Source organism: Thunnus thynnus, chromosome 12 (genome assembly GCF_963924715.1).
Source record: "Thunnus thynnus chromosome 12, fThuThy2.1, whole genome shotgun sequence".
NCBI lineage: Eukaryota > Metazoa > Chordata > Actinopteri > Scombriformes > Scombridae > Thunnus > Thunnus thynnus.
The window spans coordinates 20,671,863-20,686,911 of NC_089528.1; the positions used below are offsets into that span (position 1 = coordinate 20,671,863).

General features: G+C 38.9%; 2 protein-coding genes across 3 annotated transcripts in view; one reads left to right on the plus strand and one right to left on the minus strand.

The window, feature by feature from the left end:
• Nucleotides 1-351: 351 nt before the first annotated feature.
• On the minus strand, nucleotides 352-12,228 carry rgs20 (regulator of G protein signaling 20). 2 transcript variants are annotated; one of them, XM_067606255.1, is made up of 5 exons: nucleotides 11,511-12,228; nucleotides 4,823-4,989; nucleotides 4,394-4,468; nucleotides 4,054-4,288; nucleotides 352-3,506 (listed from the first exon to the last, which is right to left on the minus strand). In XM_067606255.1, the coding sequence occupies exons 1-5, from the start codon at nucleotides 11,697-11,699 to the stop codon at nucleotides 3,318-3,320; spliced, it is 855 nt and encodes a 284-aa protein (XP_067462356.1). In that variant the 5' UTR covers nucleotides 11,700-12,228; the 3' UTR covers nucleotides 352-3,317. The 2 variants fall into 2 exon arrangements, with proteins under 2 accessions (XP_067462356.1, XP_067462357.1); XM_067606256.1 differs by lacking the exon at nucleotides 11,511-12,228 and adding an exon at nucleotides 6,656-9,160.
• Nucleotides 12,229-14,241: 2,013 nt separating this feature from the next.
• atp6v1h (ATPase H+ transporting V1 subunit H) overlaps nucleotides 14,242-15,049 on the plus strand; it is a 28,025-nt gene continuing 27,217 nt past the window's right edge. Inside the window, exon 1 of the mRNA XM_067606257.1 lies at nucleotides 14,242-14,343. The gene's annotated coding sequence lies outside the window, so the exon portion shown is untranslated. The remainder of the gene's footprint in view (nucleotides 14,344-15,049) is intronic.

A 15,049-nucleotide genomic window follows, 5' to 3' on the forward strand; every position in this document is an offset into this window, starting at 1 on the left:
ACTCGTTAAAAGTCTAGTCTCGGGGCATGCCGGGTGTCCAAATTTTTGTTTTATTTATGACCCTTTGCTTTGTATTTAGTGGTATCTCCTTCAAAGAATATGCAGAATACAGAATAATTTTGCCCATGTTTACTTTCATACCAATATTTTAATTTATCTTCTGATTTATTCTGATATATCAAAAATGTTCCTGCACACCATAAGGTCTTTGGTTTGTAGGATCAAAAACTCTAAATTTGACCACAAAACTAAAATGTTTGTATGAATTTTGCCTGATGAAGGTTGATGATTGAAACGTGTGTTTAGTATTTATGTGTTGTGGTTTTGTGATAAAAATCACTGCAGAGTCAGTAAAATTATTGTGCTTTATTTTATCTTAATCAAAATGCCCACAAGTCATTATTTTCTTGGAGAGTAGCAGAAAAAAAACTAAAACCATATACTGTAAACATTCACATTATTTGTTTTTTTAAAAATGTATTCTTCAGTAAACTCAGCGCAAAATAACACATTTCATATAGTAAACAGAAGAAGAAACAACATTTATAGGCATCACTCCAAACCATTGGCTTAGATTGTGTTTGAGGTTGATCTGCGCAGTGTATTCATCAGCTCAAATTGCACATAGTAAGTTAAAGTTAACTCTAAGACAAGTAGAAGTGCCACCGTGAAGCACACAGGTTGGCAAGAAGTTCAGATCAACCAGCCCTATCCATTGATCTTTGTTTGTCCTCAGCAAATAAAGACATGTGTTGTCATCACCCTCCACCATACTGTTTGGTACACGCTACCAAAATGGACTAGTCTAGTCACAACTACGGAATCAAGACAAAACACATGCGATAATTTGGCCAATGAGAGGGACAATTTCCAGTAAACTGGCTTGGTGCTCCAGTAACCACCCTTATGGCAAGAGTTTGAAAACAACTGTTGCCCATGAGAAAGATGTCATAAAATTGAATGTCAAGGCACTTCCCCATGTGAGGATCTTGTCTTTGAGTGACATGTTTGTGAGGCAACAAAGTAATTCAACTAAAACTATCAGAATACATAAAAGTATTTAACACTTGGCAACTCCAATTTTAGTCAATGGAAACGCTCTCAATAAACGTATGAACACAGTTTACATGGTAGCTTTGGTGTTGCTGCTAACCTGGCCTGACCCGTGTCAATTGAGAACATCATCAATTTCTTACAGCAAATGGCCTTTTAAATTTTTTGTTGTTGTTAAAATCTTGCAGGACTATAAATGAATGGCTCAACCTGCTGTCAAAAACTAATTTCACAAATTTCGGTATCACTTTATTGTATAGGGTCTGTAATTTCTGAATAATTTCCTATTTTCAATGTAATTTCTTGGAGGAAACTGTAATTTAGTACTAATCAGTGCTTTAATAGAGACAGCTTCCAATTGGTACACTTCCATTTGATTAATCCCAATTGATTGCTAACATAGCACAGTCATACGAAAGAGTGTAAAATGTGTCTACAGGTAAACATACAATTTAACATAAATGTAGAGTTAAAGCAATAGTTTGACATTTTGGGAAATTTGTGTATTCGTAGAGGGTTCAATGAGAGGAGCAATACCACTTTAAGTCTGTATGGTAAATATGAAGCCAGGAGACGGTTAGCTTAGCGTAGCGTAAAGACCGAAAAAGAGGAAACAGCTAGCATGTCTCTGTCCGAAGGAAACAAATTCAGCCACCGGCATCTCTAAAGCTTACAAATTAATGTATTATATCTTGTTTATTTAATCCATACAAAGTGTAAAACTATTGTAAAGTGTAAAAAAATGCTATTTTACAGGGGATTATGTGCCGGACTATTTCTTGACCGGGAGCAATTTCCAGGCAACTAATCCGTCACATATGTACAACGGCAAATTGTCAATTTTACACTTAGGTTTTTAAACAGATTAAACAAGAGATATATCATCGTAATTTATGAGCTTTAGAGGTTCTAGTATAGGTGTATTTTGTTACGTTTGGACAGAGCCAGGCTAGCTGTTTCCCTCTGTATCCTGTCTTTGTGCTAAGCTAAGCTATCCTGATTGTTGGCTGTAGCTTCATATTTGACAGACAAACAGAGTGCTATCGTTCTTCCAAAAAAATTAACATAATAAAATAATTTCCAAAATGCCAAACTACTCCTATATGTTTCCAATCATTTTTGTTTGATGAATTAATATTTACCTCAGTTTAAATGGAAGGAAATTTTCATTTCATCTTATAATTAGCACCAAGTTACATAGTTCCTTCAAGGAAACAAAAAATATTAGGAAATTACAGATTCGTAAAAAATAAAGTGTTCCTCAAATTTGAACATTTTCTGATAGCGACCTTTAGTTAACTTAAATCCTTAAATCTGTCAGTCCTTTAATATAATTTGTACTTGCTGTTTTTTGTATTGGCAATAGATATACATAAATAAAAATACTTACTGGTAAAATAGAATTACATAGGTAATACTAGTAAAACTATACTTAACCTATGAGGTGTGCAGTGAGTAACACTTGAATAAAAAAAAAAAATCTTGTCTGAAGTAGGCAAACTTCTGTGAGTAAAGAAAGTTAAATTACCCTTCCGTCATTGATTTCAGTTTCTTAAGGAAACAAATTGCACACCGTGACAAGAGCTATTGCCACTTTCTGTTACTTCACTGAAAACCACACTTACAGTAGTTCCAATCACGCACAATGCCTACATGAACTGGAGTTGCCAAGTCACTGTCACAGGTACCAAAGTGTGAGGTAAGGTAACAAAACAGGGTGAAACCAAGGTAAAATCATACAGTACCCCACAAAGCTGCCTGCAAGTAGAGCTAACGTGTAGCCTTTGACTTGAGCTTTGATTTTCATACGCAGTAAATAGAACCAGGCGTTTCCACATAAAATACCCACAATTCCATTTTTACTATTTACAAACTCATAAATATATAGTCTACAGTAGGAATCATTTTCCCCCCAAACGATCATACAAAAAAACAACAGACCATAAAAAACTCTGAACACAAATAAAATAGATTATTTCTATCAAAAGAAAGAAAAAAACAGAAAAAATGTATTCATATTCCTTTGGAGTGTTTTGCTATGTTGATCTGTAGCAGTACTTGTGATGTCGAGCCCTCGGGAGATTTTGAGACCTGAGTGTCTTCGGTCAGGTGCAGATCACAATAGCGCTGAGATCCCTGGGAGGGGCCAGGCCTGAGGCCCGGTTCATGTAATCCTACACTGAACATAAAAAGAAAATTTTTAAAAAAGAGGGTAGGGATGGGGGGAGATAAAGAGAGTTAAAAGATCACAGGTCATCACCACCCTAAGATTCGGGGGACTGCTCTGACAGAGTGTTGAGCAGGTTTTTGTAGGCTGGGGAGTTCATGTAGCGGGGATACGAGTCTCTTTGCATTAGTGTATAGATCTGCAGCTGGGCATCATCGAACGTGTGCGAGTTGGGTTCCAGCATGTTCCTGTTGATGGCCTCACGCACGCGGGAGTCAAGGCTCACCTAGGTGTCAACAACAGGGGAAATTAGGAAGAACAGCATGTGCATTTTCTCAATGACAGACAATGACAGACTTTTTCTGAAAGGAATAGTTCAACATTTTGGGAAATACGCTTATTTGCTTTCTTACTAGGAGTTAGATGACAAGATTGATATCACTCATGTCTGTACAGTATCTCCGCTAGTTACCCGGCAACAACATTGTCACTTTTAGTCTTTTGTTTTTGTACGGATTAAACAAATGCGATATAACATGTTAATTAATGAGCTTAAGAGGTACCAATAAGTGGATTTTGTTACATTTAGATAGAGCCAGGCTAGGTCTTTAGGCTAAGCTAAGCAGCTGTACCATACTGACTTGAGAGTGGTATCAGTCTTCTCATCTAACTCTAGGTTAAAAAACAAATAAATAAATAAGCGACTTTCCCAAAATGTCAAACCGTTGTTTAATGTCAGGGAGCATGAGATAATCATTTGACAGACGTCATGAAGTTTTATCCTTAAAATCTACATGATATTAACAGAACAATGAAATCAAGAGCCGTGAGACCTCTTTAGGCGAGAGAATGGAGATGTAGTCTTCATAGATGACCCGAGCTTTCTCCTCTATCACACTCTTATTGGTCTCTTTGCTGAACTCCTCGCAGGCCAACCAGAAAAGCATGTTCTCCTCACTGAATTCGGTGCGAAGAAACTGTCGGAAGGAGTTCCGCCCCGCTGGGCAACACATCAGCTTGTCAAATGATTGCCCCCATGAGCGCACCTCCTCCAACGTGGGCTTAGGACTGCAGAGAGCATGAACAACATCAGAGTGAGTGATTTCAACATTCATCATCAAAAACAATGTGTTTAATAAATGGCGCATTTTTGTGCAGTTCAATTCAACTGACCAGTCTTCACAGTCTGCGGTCCCTTCCTTGACGTCATAAGATGCCTTTCGGTTCCTATCATCCCTGTCTTCATTCCTGATAGTGAGACAGACATGTAAGCACAACATGCAGCAGCAAAACTAAAGACCAATCATAATGGTAAAATGGCAAAAATGTATTTTTGTATTAATTTGATGCCAAACTTGTTCAACTGACAATGGATTGCACATGAAAAAAAATTCAGACGAGTCATTTTTAATGTTTTATATATATATAATAAGGCTTCTGCAAGATAATTGTCTACAGATCACATGCAAAAAATGTCAGGAACATAAGACACAAGCTGGAGCCTACTGTAGAGACACAGTAGCTCAGGCTGTGCTGTTCTGTGTGCCATTATGTCGGCCACGCTGTGCACAATGAGCGAGTTCTCGGGTGGTGAAGACCTACCAGGAACAGCTACAGCAGCAGCACCAGCAGAAGCAACATGCATTTGATCCCCGTGGGTTGGCTTGGCCCGGCTGGCCCTGCTGGGCCGGTGCAGTTCCCCCCGCTGCCGACTCCTGCTGCACCGACATCTGCCTCTTTCGCATCTCCATCCGCTCTGATCCCATGGGCTATAGACAGAGGAGAGGGGAGAGGAAAGCACTAAGTTTAGTGTTTTGATGTCAGGAATAGTATTGACTGAGATTTTGTCATGGAGGAATACTTGGCCTGCAGTGCATTTGTAGGATGCAAATCAGTGCCAGTGAAATAAGGACAGTAAGGAGAGCACTGAGTATAAGCCAAAAAAAAAGTGTGAAATCCTGATGGTGCATGCATTTTTACCAGCACATCCCTGTCACCATGACAAAGATTAATTAGATTTATTGAATTCACCTCTCACTAGTTGACACCTATCTGTTTGTTATATTTGCAGGAGGTAAAGTGCCGCTGATGCTTTCTGACCAGATCGTGTGCTGGCATGCCCAAAGGTCACACTGTAATGGAATGCTGTTTGTTCAATTCAGGGGGATATTATGGAAGAATAATTTGCTGATTTTGTTTTCCCTGCTGCCAAATATGCAGCCACCAAGCAGATTTCAGTCTCTCACCTCATAATGACTGTACGTTCCCCTGCAGACTCTAACTGCATGTGAAAAAGGACGGATTGTAGAACATGAGTCCAATATCCATAATTCAAAACTTGAAATATCCTACTGATTGTAAAAGCAGTGCATTAAAGGATTTGCAACCCTCAATGGGCCAAAATGGAGCAATGAATGAAATACACTTGCAAATAATGTAAATATTACTTGCAATTGTAAATATTTGTCTTTTCTAGGATTTGTATTTGTCAAGCGTCAGATTGCCGTGCACCTCAGGCTACATTTATCATGTTGATGCGGAATTACTGTGTTATAATTGTGACTATAGTTTTACCGTATGCAACAGAATCCCCATGAAGGTTTGTAGGCCTATAGACTACACACAGGCTCACAGAATGACTTCTTGTCTGATTTTAACAAATGTGTCATCACCAGGTCAGACACTGCCAAATCCTGTCAGATCATTTATGTAACAAAGCTGTCGCTTCCAACACATGGCATGATCCGGCTACTATCTGACACAAGAAACGATGCTTTAAAGAAAAAAAAATGTCAGATGAACTGGTACATGAGAGGGGGGCCTGAAGGCGCAGCTTGCAAATCTATAACCGCAGCATCGCTCTATAACAGCCTTCCAGTGAATACAATACCATTTGGCCATTTCTAAAATGGATCCGCGCGCGGTTTCTCTCAGATTCGGTGGTGGCTTCAACTGCAGATTTCGTGCGTCTTGCCAAACGGCATATTTTACGCGTTAGGTGTCGGGTACTTCAAAGCTGACACAATTGCAGTACGCTATGGTTTGACTCAACAGCTATAGACGATGAAATGGGGGGTGGGGGTGGTCGTATTAATTCAAAGAATAAATCATGGTAACACTAAATAAACCACCATTCTTCTTCAATTTTGCACAAACGTAAACGACGCGGAGATTTGATGGTTCCTGAGCGATTTAACGGCAGAAAACCACCGCATTAGCAACTCGCACATCACATCAATGGGAAAGTGCCACCATGAAGAACCGTAGAGCTTCATCGCCCTGGACAACCACCGAAAAGACACTGCCTAGATCTGTTAAAAGCCCACTGTACAGCAAGATAGTGACAAGCCATTTAAAAACGTCAGGAAACGGCCTCAAACGCTCAGCTCACGACATGTCCGTGCAATGATACATCGGTTTGTTACCAATACTTACAATTTCACCATGTATGCACAGCGAGAAGAGGTAATTCTTTGCGTTGATTACATCCGATGGCACATAAGGCTTTTTTTTCCGACCGGCTGCTTCAAGTCAGTACGCATGCGTCTTCTCTCCAACTCGTAGTAGCCCAGTGAAGAGAGTAAACCCCCCCCACAGTATGGCACAGGTTTACTGTGCTGGTCCTTCAACCTACCTTGTGTAAGAGACTTCAGAAACTGACTGGCTGCATGATATCAGTTTATGATAAAGAAGAGAGAGACATTGTAAAAATTAATATAAATGTAGCCTATAAAAACTAACGCACCAGCCAGAGAAAAATCCATAAACTTCACTTGAGTTCTTGTTACACGAATGCTATTTACAAAGTTCAAAAAGCAGATAAATTACAAAAAAGGCATGATTTCGTTTCTAAAACTTGCACCAATGAGCCGCTGCCTAAAGTCGCTGTCTATGGTGCTGAAACAACCAGCGGCTGATACAGGAGATTGCAACGCTTCTTTTTTTCCAACTATACCCTGCTGAGGGATAAAATATCTTGCATAGCCACAGTTTTGTCTGACACTTTCTCCTTAGCGTAAAGGCATTCACTTTTTTTGATCGATATATCCTTCAAGAACACCAAACTGCTCTCCATTTCGTGCATTTTAGTGTTTGAGTCTAGCTCTTTCACAGATGTTGCCAGGCTGCTGTGTGCCTGGTAATCTACAGTGCGGGCCTGCAAGCAGTGATGATGTAGAAGACAACACTGCCATCTGAAGGTAAATGAAAGTACAGCACCGAGGTGATGTTTGTGTATGTATATGACTGAAGCACTAACAGACTTATAATGGCTCAATGTTCCTCTGAATTTAAGACAACCATGGATATATTTGCAAGATGTAATCTCTTCATTATGACCCCCAATAATTTTACATGGTTGCATGAGACTGTATAGCTGTCTTGGCTGATTGATTCAAATCCAAGTAAGAAAATGTACATTGTCACATATATCTGTCAATGTAACTGACTGTATATCATTATTAAGACCTTGCTTTTTAGATGCACAACTTGTCTTGCTGTATATAAACAGCAGATGGCACTCTGTACTCAATAGCTGTCTATTCCACAAAAATCCACTACAGCATACTGTACTTTATCTAATTATCTACTTAATTTACACCAACATATTTGTGCGGTCACCTGTCTGAGTCACATTGTCAGTCAAGATTCGCTTTGACGCCATGGAAAGTAATTTCAATAGTCACATGTTGCAATAATAAGTGCAGAAGAATGTGAGCGTCTCTAACACAAGACTTAGTGAGGAATTGTTCGTACAGTGTTACAACTTTTCTGTGATACTGCCTATTGATCAATTTATGAATTAGGCATTAATCTGTTCTGGTCAATAAAGGCAAAGAATACATTTCTCTCCTGTCCAGATTAAGTACTTTCTAAATGTACTTAACTGGGGCGTGCCCTGAGCATCTGCACATCTTTATTCCCCCCAGAGATATGAACATGTGACTTTTCTCAACAACACTTCATTTAACACCTTCCCCTGTGTTCATGTTATGCAACACAGACCCATAAATAGCCATGCGAGATTGATACATACACATGCAAGCATTGAATGATACTTTATGCACTTGTGATTTGATGAATGTGCAGACTTTTTCCCTCTGGGGGCACAATGCCAAGTGGAGGAGGGAGTACGTCTGAGCACAAGGTCACACGGAAGAGTAGGACGGCAGAGCCCGGTGACAAGATGAATAGTCTTTTCAATGTGTGATTAAGGGTTTCAAAGCATTGTGAAGCTTTAAGGAATTTATAATTAACTGTAGATTCAATCACAGGAGCTCAACATGCAGATAGGGACTGAAGAGGAAGTGTGGCTACCATCACATCACCTCAGGAGACCATGTATGGCATCTGTGAGTATCTTGAAGGTGAAGATGAGCTGATAATAGGTTGGCTTAATTGTCCAGTCACAGCAACAAATATAGTGACAAAATATAGGAGCATCATTGTCTATCAGTCATTTTATTTCCTGCCTGACATTATTGGTCTTCTAATGAATCTCTTTCTGTCTCCTCCACATTGCTGTTTGTACTGTAAATGTCAGGCTCAATTTAATAATGTGTAATCACTGTCTTAATCCTTGTAACCAAGTTACACTGTTATCTGTTCTTTGTTTTTTAACTGAAACATCACATTATGGACCTAACTCTAGGCAATACGTCTCCATGCAGACTGATGGTCCAAATTACCACACCATTGGTTAAAGGTAAACAAGATTCTGCCGGGCTCACTAACATTAATGGAGCCTCTCACATTCTATCTGACCTTTTTCTTTAATGCCATTATTGAGAATGTTAAAGGCAGTTGTAATACATTGATTTCTGTATTGTCCCTTGAGTTGAAATTTGATTTGCAACCAGTGCATTAAAAAGTATTAAACAGAAATGACAACACCACACATCAACTGAAAAAAACCCCAACAAAACAGAACAAACAAAACAAAAAAACAAAGCATCATTGATATGTAATGGTTTTACAAAATAGTAATGCCATCACTGATCTCTGGCACTGTATTCCAGATGTTATCATACGAGTGGAGAGTGGCTGGTATAGTATCTTTAGGGTACTGAACTATCACTAATCAGATCATATAATATCATATGTGTAGGGACTCTGTGTATAATTTCAAAGACCTGTTCACATTGACAAGGTAGCTCTGTTCTCAAAATGTAGAGGTCTTGAGCCAATAAAAAGCCACTAAGTGGAGAGAGACCTCGGGTCTTGTTACTCTTTTGACGGGAGTCTGAAATAAAGGTTAAGAGGCATGGTCTATCTCAGGACCTGCCGGTTATCATTTCTGTAATTATGTCTGTACTCCAGGATAGCAAATGATCTTTAAGTTGGATCACAAAGGTCCTAAAATTACAGCTGGAATATAATTAAACAAGTGCCTGTGAATAGGTGGCATTTAGCTGACTGTCATAATTAGCTACAATGAAAAGTCATTTAAATATCATAAACTTTTAAAAATTGAGAGGATGGATGAAGTGTTTCTAAGGTAGAAACAGTGCATGAAAACAGAGCAATCAGTGCATGAATACAGGTGTAGGTCTACCACAGGCCAAGTGGGTACCATGTGACCAATCACATTATGTCTTACAATGAAAACTGGGTTTGAATGATTATTGGTGTGAAAGATGAGATGGCCTCTGTTTGCGAAAATAAACTGTATGTGGTGAATGCGTTGTAGTAAACAAAATCTTAAATTTCTTGTTATTTTTAACGGTTATTCTAAAATAAAGATGACTGGGGCATCTTGATGGATTACAGAGGTCTAAGATACTGAGCATGTAATTGCAACGTCCCCAGTTCGAGTCTGGCTGTTTTCCTGTTTCCCTGTTGTTGCAAACACTATCATATAGCTGTTAATCCTTGAGACTCAAATCGATATTTTTCACAGCAGATATTTTGTCACAGCAGGACAAACACAGGTGCAATCAATAACAATTAACAATGACACTTACCGGAACTGAACCATTACTGATGTTTTTAATTACACCTGTGCTTTTCCAGCTATGACAAGTCAGAACATCTGCTGTGAAAAAAGTTGATATGGCCTTGAAACTCATCGTTCTTGTTAATGAATCTGTTAAGCAAAAAAAGACAAATTTGTCTGAGTTTTAAGTCCTGATATCAATAAATCTAAATATATATATATATATATATATATATATATATATATATATATATATATACATAAAAAAGAAGCAAAATCTGATTTACAGTTGATAACAGTTATCCAGCTCTGTTCTGGGATGCCTGGCTAAACCACAATTTTGTGTAATGTATATGTCAGTGTCCCCACTCCACTCTTCTGTGGTCTTCCCACTCACTTGTTCAGTTACTGTGTCCTTTTATACTCTCTTACAATCCCTTCCCCTCTGTGAATAGTAACATAGCTCTCTTTACTACAGACAGCCATCGGAAATCTTTATTTATCCATTTAACAAGAACGATTCTGTTGCCAAACTCTAAGCAAAATCACATTCTGCCCCTATTTTTAGAAACCATTTCATGTATTCAGAACACACTACCTTAGTTATTTTTCATAAAACACTGCATTGGGATGTTAATACTGACTGTCTGACTGATTTTGTGTGACTGACTTTATTTAGATGTCTAATGACTCGTATCACCCTATTTTAAGACACACCATCTTGTCTAATGACTCGTATCACACTATTTTAAGACACACCATCTTCTTCTTTTAATCTTCTTAAGCCTCGTTCAGACAGGAAGTACTTCCCTAAATAGAGGTTTGACAAGAGGCAAAAAACAGCAGCTGACCCTTAGACGAGAGCAATCTAGTTGAAATAACAACAACAAAAGAGTATGCAAGCATGTTTCCTTCACTGCAGGTGATTCATGATAAGAGACATATCATTTGAAAGATGTGTGGAGTCATGTGGCTACTCTGAACCTCACAACTTTAATTAGGCTCTCAAAATCAGTCATCTTAACAGAATACTTTCAATAACAAACTTACAGTATGTTATTTTATTATCTGTGGTTGCTAATTAGTGCAACATCAAACCAACAACAACCACTGATTAGTCTTCTATGATTCTTAAACTTTCTGTAATATTTACTCAGAGAAAAATAGAAGAAATTATTGCAGGTATAGTCTTACTTATGTGGTTGCTAAAAAAGGGTTATAGGGGACTTGAAAGTATATTTTCTCCATGAAAATTAGCTAGTAATTATGTACCTATTAAATAAAGGCTATAATAATAGACAATAATAATAGAGACAGTTATCATATGTAATGCTAATTGGAAAGACCATGACATACCTCAAGGCACACCATCTCCTGTTCGTCTCGGTCTGGGTCATTGTAGTTTACCGGGTATCCTGTACCATGCCGGCAGGCCCGGACCAGTCCCCGTATCCGCTGCCACATCAGGGCCCTGGTGCGTCTGATCCCCCACAGAGCAGACGTGGGCCTGATCTCCCACTGCCTCACTACTCTAGCACATGGCATGCTCCGACCATGAGGCCTCACCCGCCACGTGAGCCTCAATGCCAAGTCTGTTCGAGATCATAAGAAATCCACGCTCCTTGCTCCTTCCTCTTATGTTTTTCCGGCGTCTGCTCTGGAGCACATTGTGACAGAGAGGGGAGAGAGAAAAAAAGCATCAGTGACCCTGACGAAGAGAGGAGTGTTTACAAAGGAGAGGGCAGAAGGGGATTAGGACAATGTTCCCACTGGATGCAATCCTGATTCCGCAGTACTTTGCTGCGTCTCACCAGCTTAGGCCAGATTAAGCCAGGAGGTCTTAGTGTCTGAGTGAGATGGACAGAGGGGAAGACTAGTGACAGACGTGGATTCATTTGTGATTGGGCATGCTACTTGATGAAATCCTGGCAGTATCTGTGGATTAAAACACATCAATAAATGGACTTTGTAGAGGAAACATATGCCACAGTGCACATGCAGCATCATTAATATAGAAATACACACGACACTCAGAGCCGGCCCTGACTATGGTGGTGCCCTGGGTGAGATTTTAGATTGGAGTCCCCCGTCACCCCCAACCACACACACACACACACACACAAAATGCACCTCCAGTAAAAGAACTTCAAATATGAAATCAGACTAAAATGAAGTGCAACAATGGTTCCTCCAGCCCAGACAAAGTCCTCCCAGTCCATCAGACAAAAAGGCAAGTGGGCGTCAAAGCGCTATTCAGTGAGTGTTTGGTGGCATGGCCTGAGGTAGCATATGAAGGTGGTTGGTGGCTGTTGGGCAAAAACTCACCAACCAGTAAGGCTTTGAAAAACAAACCAGATCAAAAGAGAAGAAAAAACACTATGAGGGGAGAACAAGTGTGTATTTCCAAATGTTGTATACCAGCACACCTGTCAGTAAAAAAAAAGTCCCACTCATTTGGTGCCCCCCCCGCCTCATTTGGCACCCTAGACGACCACCTATGCGGTCTATGCCACGGGCCACCCCTGCAGGAGGTGGCAACCGCAGTGCTGGTGTGTTCAAGATTTTACTGAGAAGCTCCTAACATGGTGCTCTTGGTGGTGTCGCTCATTACACTGATCAAAGCTCTTCAGTGAGAGAAATCAACTATCCTCTGTTATCCCCACAAAGCCACAAAGTTAAATCAAACTGTCAACTGATAACAAAGCTGATTGTTATTGATTAGCTGGACCCACACAATTTATATTCTCATTTTCTAGTCCATCATGATGTTGAAAATATTAACCAACAGACAGAATTTTACAACATTAAGCTTTTCTGAACCTGTCTTTCTAAGCTTTGTTTTAATTTTAGGGGTTATTTTCAGTACTATTCATGCTTGTGCAGAAAGGGCACTTGGCAATCTCTTGAGGTATATCGATTTCACATTTCATTGCAGCAGCCCTCACTTTTTCTCTATTTAGGGTGAGAGGATGAGACTAGTAAATGATTAAAAAGAAAGGGAGTAAAGTTTCTGAATGATTCCCACTACCATTTACTTTATCCACCAAAACATTTACTTTTTACTGTCAACTTAAACCTGATTGAGCCTGGTAATTTAGATTTTTTGTTAAGTCACCAATCTTTAGTGATTAAAGGAACATATTGGTGTAATAAGTGGGTCCATGTTACCAAAATCTCAGTACACAGACATCAATCACAGGCACTAGTGACAGTGTGACTGGGGTGACTGGACTATTTTCAAGTCAGGTCTCCACAGCGTTTCAATTCCCTGAGCATCTCAAGCAAACCAAATCATTAGCATCTTTTAAATCACTTCCTAAGACTAATTTCTTTCGGAAGGTCTTTTTCAAATTTTCCCAGCCCTTTGTGGGTTTTTTTAAAAATTTATTTCATTTATACTATAGGCCTTATTTTCTATATATTTTCCACTATATTTTGATCTTGTTTTGTTTGCTCATCATTTCAGTGCAGTTTACTGCTCTCTGTTTTGCTTGTTGTTTTACTGTGTTTAGAAAAACGCTACATAAATAGGGTTTATTATCAGACTATGTAGTGGTACCTGCAGGATTTTACAGTAACTATCATTGTCCGCTCGCGGGGGGCAAATTACAGTTTTAAACCTTGAAAATTATTTTGAATTAGTTGGGTGTCGTCAAATAATGCCATTATTTCCATCATAAAACAAAGGAATAACATAAGATTCTGAAATATATTCTGTATGTAATAATGTATTATGTATAAAATGTATTATGTATATGATAATATTCCTGCCAATGTATGATACAGCATGATACAACACAGCTAAAGACAAAATTATGTATTATAAAAATAATAAAGTATACAGTATCCTTAAACACAAACTGACCATTATATTTCAATCATTTTCATACATTTAGTGCACCTCTCTCACAGCTGACATGCACTTCTAAGCTACTTTGTGATTGATATCTGTATGCTACTTTTTAGTATAAATATGGCATTTACAGTGATTTCTGCTCATGTTTGATATTACATAATTTGATGGAAACTTATCTATTGCCCAGATGTTCACGCTGTGTAGCAATGATGCTTAGAGTTCAGGTTTACTCTGCCAGTTATCTGAAAGTTATTTCTCAGCCGGTGCATGTGACTAACTGTCACATGACGCCGTGTTGTAGTCTGTCAGCTGTTCGCACAGGTCAGGAACTGGGTGAGTGATTCAACCGTCTTTTTACTCCGTTATTCATGATCAGATACATTAAAACTTCCCAAAATGTATGTTTGGTCTAATTGTGTTGTCCTAAATGTGACTACCCGCATATATTGCTGTTATTTCTTGACAAGGTGACAGAATGCCGTGTGAAGCTGTTAGCACAGGGCTATCCTGGTTTAGCATCCTCGGCTAACGCGTAGCTAATGGTACACCTCTGCCCCTGTTAACGATTTATATTGTCAGTCATATGCACACACTTTATATGGCTGTATCCATCATGCAGTTTAATGACACAGGGGTCGCACTGCGTTGTTTTATCTCAGTTTGCGAATAGCCCCGACATGTCATCTTGACATTGGTTTAAGCTAGTTAGTTAGCATGACCTGCTGCTAGCAGATTCATGCTAGCTACTGCAACAAACATCAGACATGAACTTCGAGGGTTCAATGTAATGTTAATATTTCCGCTACACTTTGAAATGTTTATATTATTAATGGAAAATTGTTTGTAGCTCTAAAGTCTCTTTAGAATGGCTTTCTTCCTGGTAACTGCTCATTAACAGCTAACCAACTTAATTGTTACATCATGTTGAATTTATCCTTAAATACATAAATACAACATTAGGTGCTGTGTTGTTGGCTATTAGTGATTGTCAGTGGTGGAAAGTAACTAAGTACTTTTACTCAAGTACTGTGCTTAAATA